Genomic DNA, 18,194 nt, shown 5'->3' with positions numbered 1-18,194 from the left:
AAAGAGGATGAAAATCAAATAAAAATAGAAACCTAAAAACACCCAGAAGCCTAGTGAATCTAAATTATTTCATTATGAAACAAAATTCTAAATGTAACTAACAGAGTGTAGTAACAGAATGACTAACGTTTCTTCCATGCTTTGGGACAGAGACCATAGGGACATTGATTCATCCAATAAAAGCCTTGTGTATAGAAAACTTACCTTTCTCTTATGATCATCTTTATTTGGAAGTCTAATAACCATCTCAGACTCAATATTCTTAACTAAATTCTTGATTTTCAACCCTGAACTCTGGGGAATCCTCTGATGATTCCAAAAGTGATTTCACTGACACGGTCTCCAGACATGTGCATTTAAAAAATTCATTTATGATTGTATTCTTTTAATTTTGGGGGAAGGAGGTAATGAGGTTTATTTGTTTTTAGAGGAGGTACTGGGGATTGAACCCAGGACGTCATGCACGCTAAGCATGCGCTCTACCCTTTGAGCTTTACCGTCCCGCCAGACGTGTGCATTTCTAGTTATTGTTTTGTGATTTAATTTTAGTGCAATGTAGTCAAACATATAGATAATAGAATGCTGTGGAGTTCATTCAGTTTTTTTGGGGGGGCAAATATATGATTAACTTTTTATCAATATTCCATGTGTGCTTGGAGAGTGAGTTGTATTTCTCTCGGGTGTACATTTCTCCCTCTAACTATCTCTCAATTTTTAAGATGTGGTATTTAGAGAATATATTCCTTAGCCTGAGTCTTGTCTGCTTTACTTACCTATTGTTAAGAGGGTTGAGATAAAATCTCCAAGTACTGGTGTTGATTTAGCTATGCATTTTCACTTACTGCTTTATGTATGTTGAGCTTACATCTATTTACAATCTGTCTTGGCTCTTTAAAAATGTATAAATTCTTTATGTGTCATATAAGATCCTTTTTCCTTTCATTTTATCATCTATTAATATTGAGATTGCTACCCCAGGGTTGTTTTTTAAAATGTTTGTTGGCTATTTCTTTTCTGTCTTTTAAAAAATGAGGTGATATTCACATAACAAAACGTAGTAGCTTTAAAGTGAGTAATTGTCTGTGGCATTTAGTACTTTAGCAATGTTGAACAACTGTCACCTTTGTCGAGTTCCAGACACTTTTGTCACTCCAAAAAGAATACCTGAATCTATTAAGCAGTCATTCCCTCATTTCTTCTTTTCTAAATCTAATTTTCTGTATTCTTGTTTTAAATGAGTGTCTTTATACACCATACCGAGATGTTTCTTTCTTATTTAATCGAATCTAAGAACTCTGTCTTCTAGTTGATTTTAACCCATCACATTCACTCATGTGTTAGGAGTAACTCTTACATCAGAAGTTTGCTGTTGCCTAGTTTTCATATTTTTTTAAGTCGCTGTAGTTAAATTTTTCTTTCTCCCTTCCACGTCTTTTGGATAGATCAGACCCCCTCTTCAACCCCGGCCTTGGGGGCACCTCATGTGATCCACCAGCTGAAGTTGGAGCAGAAACTGACAGGCATGAGATTTTCCCTAACAAACAACCAGGTGTGAACAGGATCAGGTCACTGGGGTGTTCTGGGGAGAGGGTAGTGTAGTGGTGAGTATTCAGGCCCTGGGGTCAGGCAGAGCTGATTTAAATCTTCGCTTTGCCCTTTATAAGGTGCATGTCCTTGGGTGACTAAAGTTCACTGAGATTCAGCTTCACCATTTGCACAATGGGGACTTTAGCTGAACCCACTTGAGAACAGTTAATGAGATGACTCATGGACAGTGTTTAGCTCCAGGACTGGCACATAGTAATTTATTGGTGAATAGCAGTGACATTTTAGTTCATATTGCCATAGTCACCTCCAAGAGAAGGGCATCAGTTGTGCAGAATATGTACGCGTTGTGGGCTTGGGGAAGTGGCTGAAAGGGGTGATGAGAGAGGATAAAGGGAGGAGAGGAGAACTTATAGAAGTAGAGGAAACAAGTATTATAATGAGAGCCACCCACAGGCCCACAGAGCTGAACCTGGTCCAGGCACTGGCTGCAGTGCCTTCCCGTCCCTCTGAGGTTGGCCTGACACCCTTTCTTGCTCTGGGTGTCTGGTTCCCAGAGGCTGGAACTTGTCCAGGGGCACTTTCTATAGTGCTCAAAAAGTGTTGGTTGGATGAATGAATGGATGAGTTTCAAGGCATGGGGTAAGGTAAATGAAGTAGCTGATTGGCTCAAATACCTACAGGACTGTACTGATTGATGAAACAATGCTACCTAGCATTTACGGAGCATTTACTGTGTGCCGCAAGTTTACATGCCATGAAGCATGTGCAGTCAGAGGCTTAGGGATGTCAGTTTGCTTTACCAAGGTTACACAGCCAGGAAGTGATGGAGCTAGGATTTGATCCCACATCTGCCTGCTGTGAGTCAGTGCCCTAAAGCAGGAAGCTATCCACTCTACTACATGTCTCCTCTTGCCTATTAGTCTGTGCTTAAGAACCTGAAGAGAAATGAACAAGTCACACTGGTGGCTAGATGGTCTCTGTTCAAACGATGAAAACGGTAAATTAAAAGACAGCAAGTCTCAAGAGAATTCAGTTGAAATGATGTCACGGGATCTCCTTAGCCGACAATTAGTAGAATTCAACTGAACTGCTGCCTCCAGCCCCACCCCATCACTCTCCGTGCCCATCAGTCAAGGCCCCTGGGCATTCTTCCTTGAGAGCACAGATAGGTTAAAAATATTTTAGACATGATTGGCATTAAAGAGCCCGCTAGGACATGCACTCAGCACAGTCTGCCAAACCCTGCTGGCAGGTAATCCCTAGAAGCCAATTCCAAGTTTTGTAGTGACCAAGTCATGGGATTTCAGTGCCGCCTGGTGCTCATTAAAAGTTGACTTGCAATTCACTGCCTCCACTTCATTTGGGCAAATTAAAGAATCCCTAAGGATCAGCTTCAGAGCTGCAGGCAGATGAGGTCTGATGCACACCTTAGGGCTAAGGTGCAGACAGAGCCACAGGTTCACTCCACTCTGGAGGCATGGTCCCCAGATAGTTTCCTCACTGAGGCTCAAGCCCAAACTTGGGCATTTGATTAGCATCAAGAGACATAAATGGGAATTGGAGGTGGTGTTCTCTTCCTTTGAGCCATGAGATTCCCAGAGCTCCAAAGAGCCAAATGCTACAGCAAGCACTGTGGTGTCCTGGACAGCAGAACTCGAAGCACGCTCAGTGCCTGGTGCTGAGCGCGACCACCACGAGTGCTCCAGGCTGCTGGGTATGCACAGAGTGAAGTCTCCAGAGCTCTGAGGGCGGCTGATGCTTCCACTTCCATCGTAATGCTCACTGAGCTGTGTTATGTTAATTACTTGATCCACACCTCCCCTCCTCCCCCACCAAAATGGCAGCCCTGAGAGGGCAGGACCTCGCTGAACTTATTCACCAAGGTGTTCCCACAGGTTGGCACCTAGTAAGTGCTCATTAAATACTTGCTGAGAAAACAGACAGATGACTTATTACAACTTTGTGGAAAGTCTGTGAACTGCAAGATCCTCCTGAAAGTGTGAGTGGCTATTCCTTTATCTGAAATTCACTTTTCAGGTGTGGTGGATATCACAGGAACCCACCTGCCCTTGTGTGTATATCATTGCTGTTATCCCCTGTATAAATGGAGTGTCATCTCATGCCTTTGGGATTATAGGGTAATATCCTTTGTAATCTGATCCCTGTCACCTTGGCCACTTTGAGCCATTCATCTCGCTCCTTTCTGCCCAGGTTCCCTGTCATATTGGCCTTCTTCCCTTCCTTGGATGGGCAATCATCTTCCTACCTCAGGTCCTTTGCACATGCTGTCCCTTCTACCTGATGCTCCCTTCCCTCTCTCTCTGTCCTTGGAGCAGAATGCTCTCAATGCAGAGAGGCAGGTATTATAATTATTTCTAGTTTACAAGTAGGGAAACTGAGGTGGGCAGTTTAGGTGGCATATCTCAGGTTTTGTGAATGGCAGTGCATGTGTGGCGAGCCCAAGATGCTGTGTCCCATAGAGGAACCAATCCTGTGCCCAGCATGAATTAATCCAACTCCTTTAATAGCCCAGCCATACACTGTGTGGTTTTGTGGTTGTATTTAATGTGATCTTCCTATGCCTACACATATCTAATGCACCCTATAGGCTGCTTCTTTAGTGTCCACAGGCACCCTACACATCTAGTGACTCTGGTTCCCAGTACAAGACTTGGGATACAGCAAGTGCACAACAAACCGTTTTGGAATAAATGAATGATGGCTGTAAACATTTGAAGAAAGATTTAGGAAGGAGGTATGGGATCATTTGACAGATGCATCGTCTATTATATGCAGACACTCAAATGCCTCACGTCTTCAGACTTAACCTCAGAGACCCAGAGGTATTAAGTCATTAGTCCACTTAAGCTTCATTTATTTTATGTATAATGCAAGATGTTGCATCAGATGACTGTGATTTTACCCCTAGAGATATTTGGCAGTGTCTGGAATATTTCTGGTTTTCATGATGGAGACGGGGTGCCACTGGCACCCAGTGGGTAGAGGACAGGGACACTGCTCAGTACCGTACAGTGCACAAGACAGCCTCTCGCAGCAAATAATATGGCTCCAATGTCAATGGTTCCCTGGTGTAGAAACTGTGTTGTAAAATAAGGCTAGGATTTTTTATTTCCTGGGATTTCTCACATATCTCCAAGGGTAGACCCTCCCCTGGTGGCTTAATCCTTTCCTGCTACCTTGCCAGTGAGAATCCTGGCTTGGCATGGCTGAGAGTCCCTTTTCCCAGCGCTGTGGGTAAGGGCCTTGGCTGATGCTTGTGTGTGTTTTCACAGCAACTGGTCTTCTGATGAATCTTATCTCTATGACTGTGTCTACGTGGGGAAGTGCAAATCCTGGTCGTCTGATTGGTACTGTTATAGTGACTATAAACGGGTCTGCGAGAAGCCAATGGCCTGCTGAACCTGCTCCCTTTCCTCTGTCTTCAGGCTTGGAAGAAACTGAATGAGGTGTAACCTGAAAACAATTGCCAAACTTCTCTGCACAACAGGGAGCCCCAGTCCTCTTAGGAACGTCTCTTTCCTCACTTGCCTCTCCTCCTAAATCATGTTGAGGAACATGTAAAATGACACCACGATGAAACAATGAGCAAAATATATCATGTAGGACTTTCTATAAGACAAAGAAACCAGTTTTTACCCTCCCCTGCAAATGACATAAATAAAGGATAAAGTAGGATTGTTAGAAATAAAAGAACCTTAAGGACATAACTAAATAAACAGGTGTACCATGTTTGGATTTTGATTTCAAACAGTCATTTTTGAGGAAATTGCAATATTTGGGTATCATTTGTATCTGGAAATATATAGCATTTTTAGTTGTTTATTTTGTGTGCTAATGGTGTGGTAAGTAGGTAGATAGATAGATAGAAAGAAAGAAAGAAAGAAAGAAAGAAAGAAAGAAAGAAAGAAAGAAAGAAAGAAAGAAAGAAATCATCCCAGTAAGCATGACCTTGTAATTTTTCCCTCCTCTCCCCTCTGCAAGACATACCAGATTTCTCTCTTGTGTCTTCACACACTAAAGAGTATGTGGGTGGTGAGCAATCTGTTGTGGTGCCCGAGGAGTGTGGAGCTGCATCACTCAGGGCAGTGTGAGTGGTGGAAGGAGGCCAGCATCCGAGATGTGGCAGGAGCATCTCACAGGGTGTTTGAAGACTGGAACTTTTTATTGTCTTTTGCCAAAAGAATAAAAGGGCTTCATCTCTATATTGAGCTGTCCTCACATAAAATCTAAATCCAAGTTTAAACTCAAACCCTCCTTGTCTCCCTTTCCCCCCACTCATCCTCCATTTTATTTCTCTAAGCTTTGTAAAATCTCTTGTCCATCTTGTTTTATAAACTTCCTCCTAACCAGGGACATCTCCTCACCCCTTTGAATTGCACAAATATTTGCAGTGCTTTACCGAATTGGCCTCCTTGCCTGTCTTTGGTTAGCAGAACACTGCCTGTAGCGATGGGAGCTTTTGGTCCCTGGCATCTCATTCCTGACAGGCTGAAAAAACAGGTTAGAAAGTGTTCCTTTAACTGAAAGACCAGCCATGCTAAAAATAAAGCAACTAAAATGTAATGACATTCTCCATACAGATTTTCAGCAGGCTAATGGACAGCCTATTTTGATCTTTTTAAAAAAATATTTTATTTTTCAAGCTTTGGAATTGTTGCAACTTATGAAAATTAGCCTGTACTGTGTTCCCAAAAGGGCCTAATAAACAGATTGCTCAGGGGCCTGGAGGCATAGGGAATAAAAATGTGTTTTCAACATGTCTTAAAGAAAATAATAGAAGACAAAGGAAAAATAAACTCTTTTAAGAAGCAATGCATTTTTCTTCTTTAGAAAAATCACTTTAGCATGATTAGGAAAAAAATTACCAGAATAAAGTGAACCTCAAGGAAGAGGCACTTACATATTTTAGGTTACATGAAAAAAAATTATAGAAACACCTGCAGTGGCAGATTTTTTGTTGTTTTGTTTTGTTTGGGGGAATTTTTTTTTTTTTAGAAAAAGCAGCCCATTTAAAATAGAGGTTTATAAGTAACTTATGAAATCCCTCACAAATCAATTCTCTGATAATTATTTGGATGTAGACGCTGGCTTAGAGTTTATATAATTAGCAGCTGTTTTTAAAGTGGACCATCTTCAGTCATGAAAAGTGTCCAAGAAGATAGGACCTTGGCCAGAATTGACAAGAGGCCACTTTCTCTTTACCACAGAGAACCAGATATTAAAAACAAAGCAAAATTTAAAAAACAAATAAAACCTCCAAAAAACAAACAACACACCAGGAAAGATAAGGGAGTTGATAGGGACTTTATTATTTTTTCTGCTTTCGTTTCATTTTATTTGTTCCAACTCTAAAATCATATCAGCAGTTGGTAGCAGGAGACAGCTCTAGTAAGACATGATTACACAGTGAGAGATACTTTTCTTTTCTTGTTTCGATGGACTTACAATGTTGAATTTACGGTGAAGTGTCTGTTTTAATTATTTTATTTTAGTGAGCATTTATTTTAATTTATAATTAGTTATGATCATTCTTAAACTCTCTCCAAGTTCATACATCTTTCAAATGTATTTGAAAGGAAATACCTTAACCTAAATGATATCTACACAGAATTAATGTACAGGTGTCATACTTAACAGTGTAGTGTTGAGAGTATTGCATTTTAGCTGAGGAACAATATATGGGTTTCCTAGTTATGACTTTTCTTCAACATTATAATAGGTGTCCTAGAGAAGGCAATAAGACAAAGCAAAACAAAACCCAAGAAATAAAAGTGTGAAAAAGTGGAAAGGAAGGTCCAAAACCATCATTTTCCACAGGTGATATTACTGTATTCACAGAGACACTGAAGAATCTACCCACGAGGGGAGGGTAGAGCTCAGTTGTCGAGTGCATGCTAAGCATGCATGAGGTCCTGGGTTCAACCTCCAGCACCTCCATTAAAAACAGATAAATAAACTTTAAAAAAGAATTTACCCACACCTTTAGTGTTTATAAGTATGTACCAAGTGCATTAAAATCATATAATGATTAATTATATTTTTATAAACCAACAACAAACTGATAGACAAAGAAATATTTAGAAAAGGTCACATTTACTATTGCAGCTGAACATTAAGTGACTTTAATAGCTGCATATATTCCAGCCTCTTTAAGTGAAAAATTTTATAGCTGTGTATGAAGATATCTAAGGGCAGATTAGGTTGTCTTGCAGGTTCTATCTTCCTCTTCTCACATTCTACGCTCTTGGCTAAATTCAGTTATTCACCATCTACCTTCTCCCCTCCACTGTAATATCCATGAGGGCAGGTATCATGTCTATCCTGGTCACTGCGGTCTCCCCAGAAATGGGCTCAGATGTTCCATAGGCGTCCGTTGAATGTGTGGTAGTTGGGGCTTGCCTTCCATGAGCTGGAGATAAATGTTATCTCAAGGCTGGCCGTGTGTATCAAACTGACAAGCCAGTGTGACTGTTCTAACTTCTCCAAGTTATCAAAGAGCTGATCAAAATGTGAAATTTCCTTCCTCTAATGTCTGGCAACCACTGGTCTCATAAAGAGGGCATCTTTTCAGCAGGGAATGGAAGCACTCGTCCACTCAAGTTCACTTTCCAATCCCTGGTTGGAAACTCACCCTAGAAATATGTGCAGCACTCCTACTGTGTGCTAGAGAGGAAGGATGACTGGGGCCCAACTGCACCTCTAAAAGAGTTCGGACAAGAGCCAGAGACCGACCACAGCATAAGCCATTCAGGTACTGGGAGGTAAATGCAACGAAGATGAGACAGACTCCTGGGGCATTTACAGCCCCTTTCCCTTCCCTGAAACCCTTCGAGGTAAAAAGATCCAAAAAGGAAATCCACCTACAATCAAATGGCCATCAACACTGACAAGTATCTGCCAGATTTCCTATGTTTGATAGTGAATTGAAAGGAGGAAAAATGCCATACACTCCCTTACTCAAGGGCACGGTACAGTGGAGGAAGTAGGTGGAGAACATTATCCTTGAGGGAGGGATGGAGATGACCCATCTCTTGTCTGCCTCTGTGAGCAGAGACCTGGCACTCAGCAGTGGGGGAGGAATGTTTGAGGGCGGGTGATGAAGCAACTTGAGCTAATAATCATTGATTATCCCCTGGGTTAAACCCAGTGGGGAAAGCCAGAAATGCACATGTCCTGCCTGAAAGAAAAGCTTTGCAAACTATAAGGCTGTGGTTCAAAGAGACGCTGGTTATTCGTCATTGTCCCTCCAGTGCTCAGCACATGATAGGTGCTTCCTTAACTGACTGTATTACAGACACATTCTGATTGATGCTCAGGGTGGTCCCAGGATGAGCAAGCAAGGCGAGCTGGGGTCAGGACCTACGATGGCTGGTAAGGAGACACCCCTGTCGACTCCTCCCATTGTGGGTTTGTCTGTGGAGACACGCAGCAAGAGGGGGCACTTAATTAAAAAAATACTGGTCTGCTCTAGAATACATCAAGAACTCTTACAATGCAACAAGAAGACATAAAATCTGATTTTAAAAATGGGCAAAGACTTGAATCAACATTTCTCCAAGAAGGTTTGTAAATGTCCAATAAATGCGTTAAAATAATGCATATATGTATATATATATACAGACACATACCTAGGAATTGAAACCAGGTGGGCTTGACCCCGAAGTCTCTGCCCTTTGGCTGTGCACTGGGCTGCATGTGGCGTTCAGAGAACAAGAATGTTGGCTTCCAATTGAAGTTCGTTTTTGCAGGGTAGATGGGCCTTATCAGTGAGTCAGAACCTGGTGTGAAGTGATTGCAAGAGGGGAAGCGTGAAGACCTTGGGCAAAGGCTTGGAAGCAGGCCTGATGGCTAATAGGAATTTAAGCTTTTATCATGTGCCTGGCCCATCTGGGTCTGTGCTAAGCAGCTGACATCTGTGGTCTCATGATATCCTCATAGGGACTGTATGAGCTTCCTGTGGCTATCATAACAACCTGGGTGGCTCAGAACCACAGAAATTTATTCTCACTCTTCCAGAGACCAGTAGTCTGATATCTAAGTGCTGGCAGGGTGATGCCACCTCTGGAAGCTCCAGGGGAGGCTTCTTTCTGCCTCCAGGCTTCTGGTGGTTCCCTGTGATCCATAGCAACCTTTGGCTTGTGGATGCATCATTCTAATCTTTGCCTCTGTCTTCCCATGGACTTCTGCCATGAGTGTCTCTTCCTCCAAATTTCCCTCTTCTTCTAAAGATACCAGTTGTTGGATTAGGGCCCTCTTAATGACCTCATCTTAATCTGATTATATCTGCAAAGACCCCATTTCCAAGTCAGGTCACTTTCACAGGCACCAGGTTATAGAACTTCAACATATCTTTTTTTTTTTTTTTGAGGAACACAAGTCAACTTACAACAGGTCCTAAAAACTAGTGGGTGTTTTCACTTACCCCAAGTTCATTGTGGAGGTCATTGTGTACTACGGCTTTGCATCTGTAAACTATCTCAAGTCCAAGAGTAGTCAGGAAGGCAATACTCTGATGGCCACCACATATATGGTCCTCAAGCCCTTCCTCAGCCCCTCAGCAGCAGCCTCAAGAACAAAAATGAAGAATGCCCCAAAGAAGATCTTTCTATTTCAGCAAACTCTATCCCTTAAGCACCTGAGGGGCTGTTGTGAAGGTGGTGCGAAAGCATGACGCACAGATGCTGTTCTGTCTTCCCGTAATTTGTGAGTTAGTAATGCCACTTTGAGATTGTGTAAGGATGTAAACATGGGTAAACAAATTGAATTGTATGAATACAACACAATATTACTCAGCCATGTAAAGGAATGAATATCTCTGTATGTGTGCCCAGGGCCATTTTTATTCATCACTTTGTCCCTGGAGCCAGTCTACCTAGATGAGAATCTTAGATCTGCCACTTCAAGCTGTGTAATGATGGGCAAGTGAGATTCTCTGTTTCCTTCCTCACCAGGCTCTTGTGAGAGTCATAGAATGTTCTATGCTCTGTACAGCTCCAACCACATAACAAATACTTAATGCACTGTAACCATTTTTAGGAATAACATATTTAAAACTTCTTCTTGGAAAAAATTGAGTACCATGCTATCCCTCTGTCAATCAAGGAGATCTGAAGAAAGGCAATGCTCTTGGGACAAAAACTTTCCCACAAGGGTGCTAGACTCAAAGGCTCCACTAGGCAAGATGAGCTAATTGTATTTGCTCTAACAAGATACTCTGGGGATCACACCTGGAGGCCAGAGAGTCTGATATAAACCTGGAGGTGTGGTTCTGCTGTGTGCTCACTGGGAAAGCGTGATCCTCCTCCACAGCTGCAAGACACATTTGAGGCAACAGCCCCAAACCCCTGGAAACAGGACACCAGGGGGCTGAGAGGTCCTGGAATCCAACAGAGATACAGTAGCCATTGGTCTCCTAAGTGACTCTGAAAGACAAGCTGCAGTGGAGCTGGTCTCAGGGAAGTTCCTCTGCACCGAACTTCCCCTCAGAGGTTGGGGGACTCTCTGCTCAGTTTCATCCACAAGGACTTAGGGTGCCTGGCATCAGAACCCCATGGGTGGGTAGGGTTATTGTGAGCTGATCAAGAGAGTGTACACTGGTTGGACCAGAGGCCCCTGCTGGATCCAAGTTCCATCCAGGTTTTAGGTTTGGAGCCTCAGCTGCCTGCTTATTGTTTGGCTGAGCATTAAATGGGATTATATGTGTCAAGTGGTTAGCTCAAATGTGGATTGCATGGAATAAATGTCTTTGTCCTGCTTAAAGTTAATCGATTAGTGCAGGTGCTCTGGGGGAGGAGAGAGTTCAGGGGAATTTAACCTAGTTTAGTGATGTTCAACTGGGAGCGATTTCTGCCACTTCACAGGGTCCTTGCTCTCAACCACTAAGAGATATTAACTCTCAGAAAAATACAGAAGGTTCAGTGTTTTACATATTAGCCAATCACATCTTCACAATAATTCTATGGTGCGAGTACTGTTATTATCCTCATTTTATTGATAAGAAAACTAAGGCACAGAGAGATTAAGTAATTTGCCTAATGTCACACAGCTCCTAAGTGGCAGAGCTGGATTTGAAACCCAGGTTGTCTGGCTTCAGAGCTGATGTTCTGAACTACGTTTTATCACTTATTTTTATTTAAAAAGTCAAATCCTAGAAATGTTTAGGCTGTTTTGGGGGGTTTATTTCTTTTTCCCTTAGCCTTAAGGAAGTATAATTGACAGAGAAAAAATGTACATAATGAAGGTATACAACTGATGTTTTGATATATGTGTATGCTGTGAAGTAATTGCAATAATCAAGCTAATTAACACATCATTCTTTATTTTGATAGCATCACTAAGAATTCCCACTAATAGAAACAGTTGTCCATATTACATGTTGAGCATAGATTTAAGCCCCTTATACAAATTTTTCCCACTTAATCATTATAATGATCCTAAGAGGTTAGAATGATTAATTTCATGTAACAGATGAGAAAACTATGGTTCACAGAGATTAAGTGAGAAGCAGCTTGAAAGATGGGTGTGAAAAAGCAATGAGGTGACTTGTTTTCACCCCAGGAATCCACCCACTGTTGATGCCCCTATTTCTGCCCTTAGAACTGCCTGGCCATGGGCAATCACACCCAAGTCTCTGAATTCATCCTTCTCGGCCTCTCTGAGCAACCACTGCACAGGCAGATATTCTTTGGTTTATCCTTCGGCCTGTATCTAATTGGGTGCATGGGGAATCTGCTCACCATCCTAGCCATCGTCAGGGACCCTCACCTCCACAGCCCCATGTACTTCTTCCTCAGCAACTTGTCTCTTCTCGACATCTGCTTTACATCCACCACCATCCCCAAGATGCTGGTAAACCACATGTGCGGGAACACCACCATCTCCTTCTCAGCTTGCCTGGCTCAGATGTATTTCTTCATCGCCTTTGGGGCAGCTGACAGCATCCTTCTCTCAGCCATGGCTTATGACCGCTACCTGGCCATCTGCTGCCCACTGCACTATGTGACAATCATGAGCATCCTTTGGTGTGCCTCGCTGGTGCTGATACCCTGGATCTCAGCCAACCTCGTCTCCATGGTCCACACTATCCTGATGATCCACTTGTCCTTTTGCACCAATAGGATCCCACACTTCTTCTGTGACCTCAATGCCTTGATCAAGCTCTCCTGCTCAGATACTCAAGTCAATGAGATGCTGGTGTTGGTCCTTGGGGGCTCAGTGGTTCTTATCCCTTTTGTGTACATCATGGCCTCTTACACACCTATTGCTGTGGCTGTGTGGAAGTTGCCCTCTGCCCAGGGCAGGTGGAAAGCATTCTCCACCTGTGGCTCTCACCTTTGTGTTGTCTCTCTGTTCTATGGGACTATCATTGGAGTCTACTTCAACCCTGCATCCACACACACCACTCAGAAGGACATGGCTGCCACAGTGATGTACACCATGGTCACCCCCATGCTGAACCCCTTCATCTACAGCCTGCGGAACCGAGATCTGAAGGGTGCCCTCGGGAGACTTCTCCGTAGGAATCACTTTGCTAAGCCTCTTTGAAGACTCTTCTTAGACACAATTGATTTTGAAAGAAACTAATGCTTCCCAATGTTAGAACTCACAGTGGGTTTTTTTTTCTTTTAAAGGTAGAAACAAAACTGTTATTAAGTGCTTTTTTTAAATCAAATAGATTTGACATATAACCTTGTGTAACTTAAAGGTGTACAAAGCATTAATTCAATACATTTATATATTCTAGTATGATTTCATGATTACATATCACTAAATATGTAGCGATATTTAGCATCTCTATCACACTGATGCTTTTTTTTTAGTTGTTGGAGTAAGTATTAGTATTTTAGCAAGTTTGAGGATTGTGGTGCGATATTGTTGTCTATATTAATTATACTGTCCACTAGATTGCTGTGGCTTATTTACTACTTGTTGCAAGTTTGTAGCCCTAAACAACATCAATCTTATCACCCCACTTCCAAACCCCCTGGTAACTATCTTTTTTTTTTACCAGTTTGATTTTTTTAGATTCCACATATAAGTGATATCACATGGTACTTGTCTTTCTCTTTCTGACTTATCTCACTTAGCAAAAATGTACTCAAGGCTATCCATTTTGTCACAAATGGCAGGATCCTCCTTTCTTATGATGGAATAATATTATATTGTGTGTGTGTTTGTGTGTGTGTGTATATATATAATATATATATAAAATATCTTTTTAATCCACTCATCCATTCATGGGCATTTAGGTTGTTTCTATATCTTGGCTATTGTGAATAATGTTGCAATAAACATTGGCATGTATATGCATCTTTGAAATCCTATTTTCATTTCCTTTGGGTATATGCCCAGAAGTGGAATTGTTAGATTGTGTGGTAGACCTATTTACAATTTTTTGAGGAACCTCTATATTGCTTTCTATAGCAGTTGGACCAGTTTACATTCCTGTCGACAGTGTAAGGGTCCCTTACACCACATTCTTGCCAGTATCTGTTGTCTCTTGTTCTTGATGATAGCCATTCTAACAGATGTGAAGTGATAACTCATTGTGGTTTTGATTTTTTGTTTCTCTGATCATTAGTGATATGGAGCATCTTTTCATGTGCTTATTGCTTATTTTGATGTTCTCTTTGGAAAAATGTCTACTTCTGCCTATTTTTAAATTGGATTGTTGGGGGTTTTTTTATTATTGAGTAGTATAAGTTCCTTATATATTTTGGCTATTAACCCCTTATCTCATAGTTGCAAAATTTTTCTCCCATTCTGAGGGTGGCTTTTCATTTTGGTGATTTTTTTGTTTTGTTTTTGTTTTTTGCTGTGCAGAAGCTTTTGAATTTGATGTAGTTTTCAGTTGCTGATTTTTGCTTTTGTTGTTTGTGCTTTTGGTGTCATATCCAACAAATGATTGTCAATACCAATGTCAAGGAGCTTCTTCCCTAAGTTTTCTTCTAGGAGGATTATGATATCAGTCTTATGTTTAAGACTTTGACCCATTTTGAATTAATTTTTGTGAGTCTTATGAGATAGGTAGGGGTTCAGTTTCATTGTTCCTCATGTGTTTTTCCAGTTTTCCAAACACTATTAGTTGAAGAGATCATCCTTTTCCTTGTTGGCTTCCTTGTTGAATATTACTTGAAATTGAAAGAAGGGCACAACATTAAATAACACCAAAAAACCCCCACTATTCCCTTTTTTAATTCTTTCCATCTTTCTGATTATATCCCGAGGACATTCTGGTTCCATACTACTACGTCTTTAACACTTCTCACATAACACCCCCTTAAAAAACAAGAAGAGGGGTCTTGGGCTTGAAGACTTCAGCAGCCAACAATCACTTGCTAAAATTTAAACAATGTTCTTTCATTTTCTTGATATTCTCTCTTTTTTCCCCCTAGTGACAAGAATTCTTTTTTAAAAAATATATGATGTTCCCTTTGTACTCTACTTTTTCAGCTGGGGTTCAGGTGGGAAAATGGAAAACAAGCTCTGGCTGGCTTATTTTTCTATGTCAAGTGGTTTTGGTTTTCTATTTATGGTAAATCTCCTCACTTATAGTTAAAAACATTGCAGGCTTATAAAACATTTAGTCGACAGAAATCTACTAAGTAAATAATAGTATTGCTGTGCTCAGATGTGGCAAAATTCGCCTCAAATAACTGAGGAATGCGGGGTACTGGATTAAACAGATTGCCTTGCTGAATCAAGAGGAGGAAGCCTGGAATGTCATGATGGTTTTGGGGGCTCTGGACTTAAAATATGACAAACTTTGGTTCAAATTCTCCCTTTGCCCATGAGTAGGCTGAGTGTTTCTTATCTATACTCCTTTCCGTTTGATTGTGCGTTTTCTTCTTTATAAAGGGAAAGCTACTCAGTCTTCTAGCCTGTTGTTGCAAGTCAGCTAACCTCACGTCTCAGGGATACTGCTTTCTGACCTGTAACCTGGATTTAGTGATGGTCCAGTCACCTCAGGTGGTTGTGAGAATTACATTAAGTATAAATAACATGAATCACTTATGAAAGGACTCAGTACGTAGTAAGCAATGGATGAATCAGACTTCTGTGTCTCAGAAAAGCTAGACACCACATGTTCAAGAAGGTAAAGACCGTCCTTAACAATCTTTTTCCAAAAAAAAAGAAAACACAAGAGTTGCAAAGTTATTTTAAAATGTTTTCAACACTTTTTTCTTTCAACGGAAATGCAAGGCACTGAAAAAGCTCCCAGAATTTGAGGTTTTGATAATTCATGAGCTGTAGCAGAACTCTGGACAGAAGAAAACATTAACACTGTGAAAACAAAGATTGTATGGTGCTTCTGAGAATTAATGCCTACCTCTGTGCCCAGCAGAGATGTAAAGTATTTACTTTTACAGAGAGGACTTAGAGAAAAATAATAAAGCCCAAACTCACTGAGTGTAACTTTTGCTACAAAAAACTTACCTGTTTTTGTTATTTCCCCCCATTTACAGTTATTACAAAACATTGGCTCTATTCCCTATGTTGTACTGTTCACCCTTGAGCCTGCCTTTCACTCAAGAGATTGTACTTTTTTTTTTTGAGGTAGTTCTTTCTACAAGTTCAACCTCATCTGTAGATATTTTGTTTTATTGTCTTACTGGACTTTGGAAAATAAATGATTAGCCAGAACTGAACTTTGGTGACCAAATTCTGTCCTACTTACCATCTAGATCTCTCCAAGGTAATGATGTTCCTTGTCTCTATTTCCAAGTCTCTCTCAGTGAGCTTGTCCTGCCTCTAGGCTCACCTCCATTGGTATGCTAGCACCTGCCAATTTCTGTGTTGTAGATACACTCTCTGTGGCTGAAGTACCTAAAGCACGTGTGGCAGCACAACATTATATACTATTTCCACAATATACATACATAATACTTGTGAAGACCCTCAAGAATACAGATAATAGTAAAACATAATAAAATAATTGAGGTGATAGATTTTGAGCCTTATTATTTTTAGGTTCTAGGTTTTATTACTTCCTCACCTGTTTCATCTTTAAAATAGAAATAAAATAATCAGAAAGAGATGGATGCTGATCACTTGTTATCTTTCTAGAGTTTAGTTTCTAGAATGTATTACTTTCTGACTTGCTGAATCTTTAAGCAAATTATTTGTCTCTAAAAACTTCTGAGAATTTCAGATAGAAGAATCAACCTCTATTCTACAATTTTAAAATCCCAGTCTATCCCTTCCCACCCTCCACCACTGTATAGCACAGGGAAATATACACAAAATGTTATGATAACTCACAGAGAAAAAAATGTGACAATGAGTGTGTATATGTCCATGAATGACTGAAAAATTGTGCTGAACACTGGAATTTGACACAACATTGTAAAATGATTATAAATCAATAAAAAATGTTAAAAAAAAGAATCAATCTCCTTGTAATTTGTATTTTTTATAAGACCTGTCATCCACTGGTTTCAGTGCTAAGAACATCACATTAGTCTTCTTGACAGTGAGAAAAAACATAATTAAGAAGATGGGGCTCAGTACTAGATTGTCCTAATATATTTAAATTTATGTTATATAATTTACTTTTAATAGCAGCCATATTTAACAGCCAGCTTGCAAAATTCCGGAAGATTTAACCATTGGCTCTTGTGAAGGGTTTTGACCCTTTCCAAGCATGTCACTAGCCATCTCCTTCTAATCCATCCTCTTTCAGGACACCTGAATATGTCACCCCTAGGATTAAAACACTAGGATGACTCTCCCAGACTACAGGAGAAAGCTATTGCTCCTTAGGCCAACATTCACAGTTTCTTAAGCTTGCCTTGACAAACTTCCCTGTTCCTCTTTGATCTTTGCCCTCCTCCTACCCCATGTCCCTCGTCTACCAGAACACATTCAGGTTTCCAATCCTACCACTGCCTCTTCAAGCCATCTTCAAGGCTTGGCTCAAAAACATAGTCATTAACAACAAGAATGGTTAAGAACACCCACTCTTAATATAAGCATATATCAAATCACATCTATATGTGATATATATATATATGTGTGTGTGTGTGTGTGTGTGTGTGTGTGTTGTATATCAATTATATCTCATTAAAAAAAAAGAACACCCACTCTCGTTACTTCTCTTCTGCATTGTGTTGGACGACCTAGACAATGCACTAAGAAAACAAAACAAAACAAAAAAAGAGGTATAAGGATTAGACAGGAAGAGATGATATTGTCAATATTTGCCAATAAAGATTATCTAGGAAAGATTTGAGAATCAACTAAAAATATAACTTCTCTATATAATTAAACTCATGAACATAAAAAAATAGAAAAGAGTCCCATTCACAAAAACAACAAAACTTATGAGGCATTTAGGTATAATACAAGTAAGAAGTGTGTAAAAAATTTATAGGGGGAAACTATACCATTTTATTGATAGACATAAAAGAATTTCTAAATAAATAGTGAAAGGTACCAAAGACATAATAATGTAAAAAAAAAAAAAGCTCCCTAATCCATGAATTGATGAAAGCCTAATAAAAAGGTTAATATGAACGTGAAATGACAGTTCAAAACTCACATGAACAAGTACATGGGCAAGAATATCTGATACAAATATGGAAAAGAAGCAAGAGGAAAGAATGATAAAACTAGAGAAGAGAATA

At 40.3% G+C, this 18,194-nt stretch overlaps 1 protein-coding gene across 1 annotated transcript; it reads left to right on the top strand.

Moving 5' to 3' along the window:
• Positions 1 to 12,177: 12,177 nt before the first annotated feature.
• On the top strand, positions 12,178 to 13,113 carry LOC140688451 (olfactory receptor 1M1-like). The gene has a single exon (XM_072947504.1). It carries the CDS (start codon positions 12,178 to 12,180, stop codon positions 13,111 to 13,113), a length of 936 nt encoding a protein of 311 aa, XP_072803605.1.
• Positions 13,114 to 18,194: the final 5,081 nt, after the last annotated feature.

Source organism: Vicugna pacos, chromosome 22 (assembly GCF_048564905.1).
Source record: "Vicugna pacos chromosome 22, VicPac4, whole genome shotgun sequence".
NCBI classification, from domain to species: Eukaryota; Metazoa; Chordata; class Mammalia; order Artiodactyla; family Camelidae; genus Vicugna; species Vicugna pacos.
Note: the sequence above shows the minus strand (reverse complement) of the source record. Positions and strands in the feature narration are given on the sequence as shown.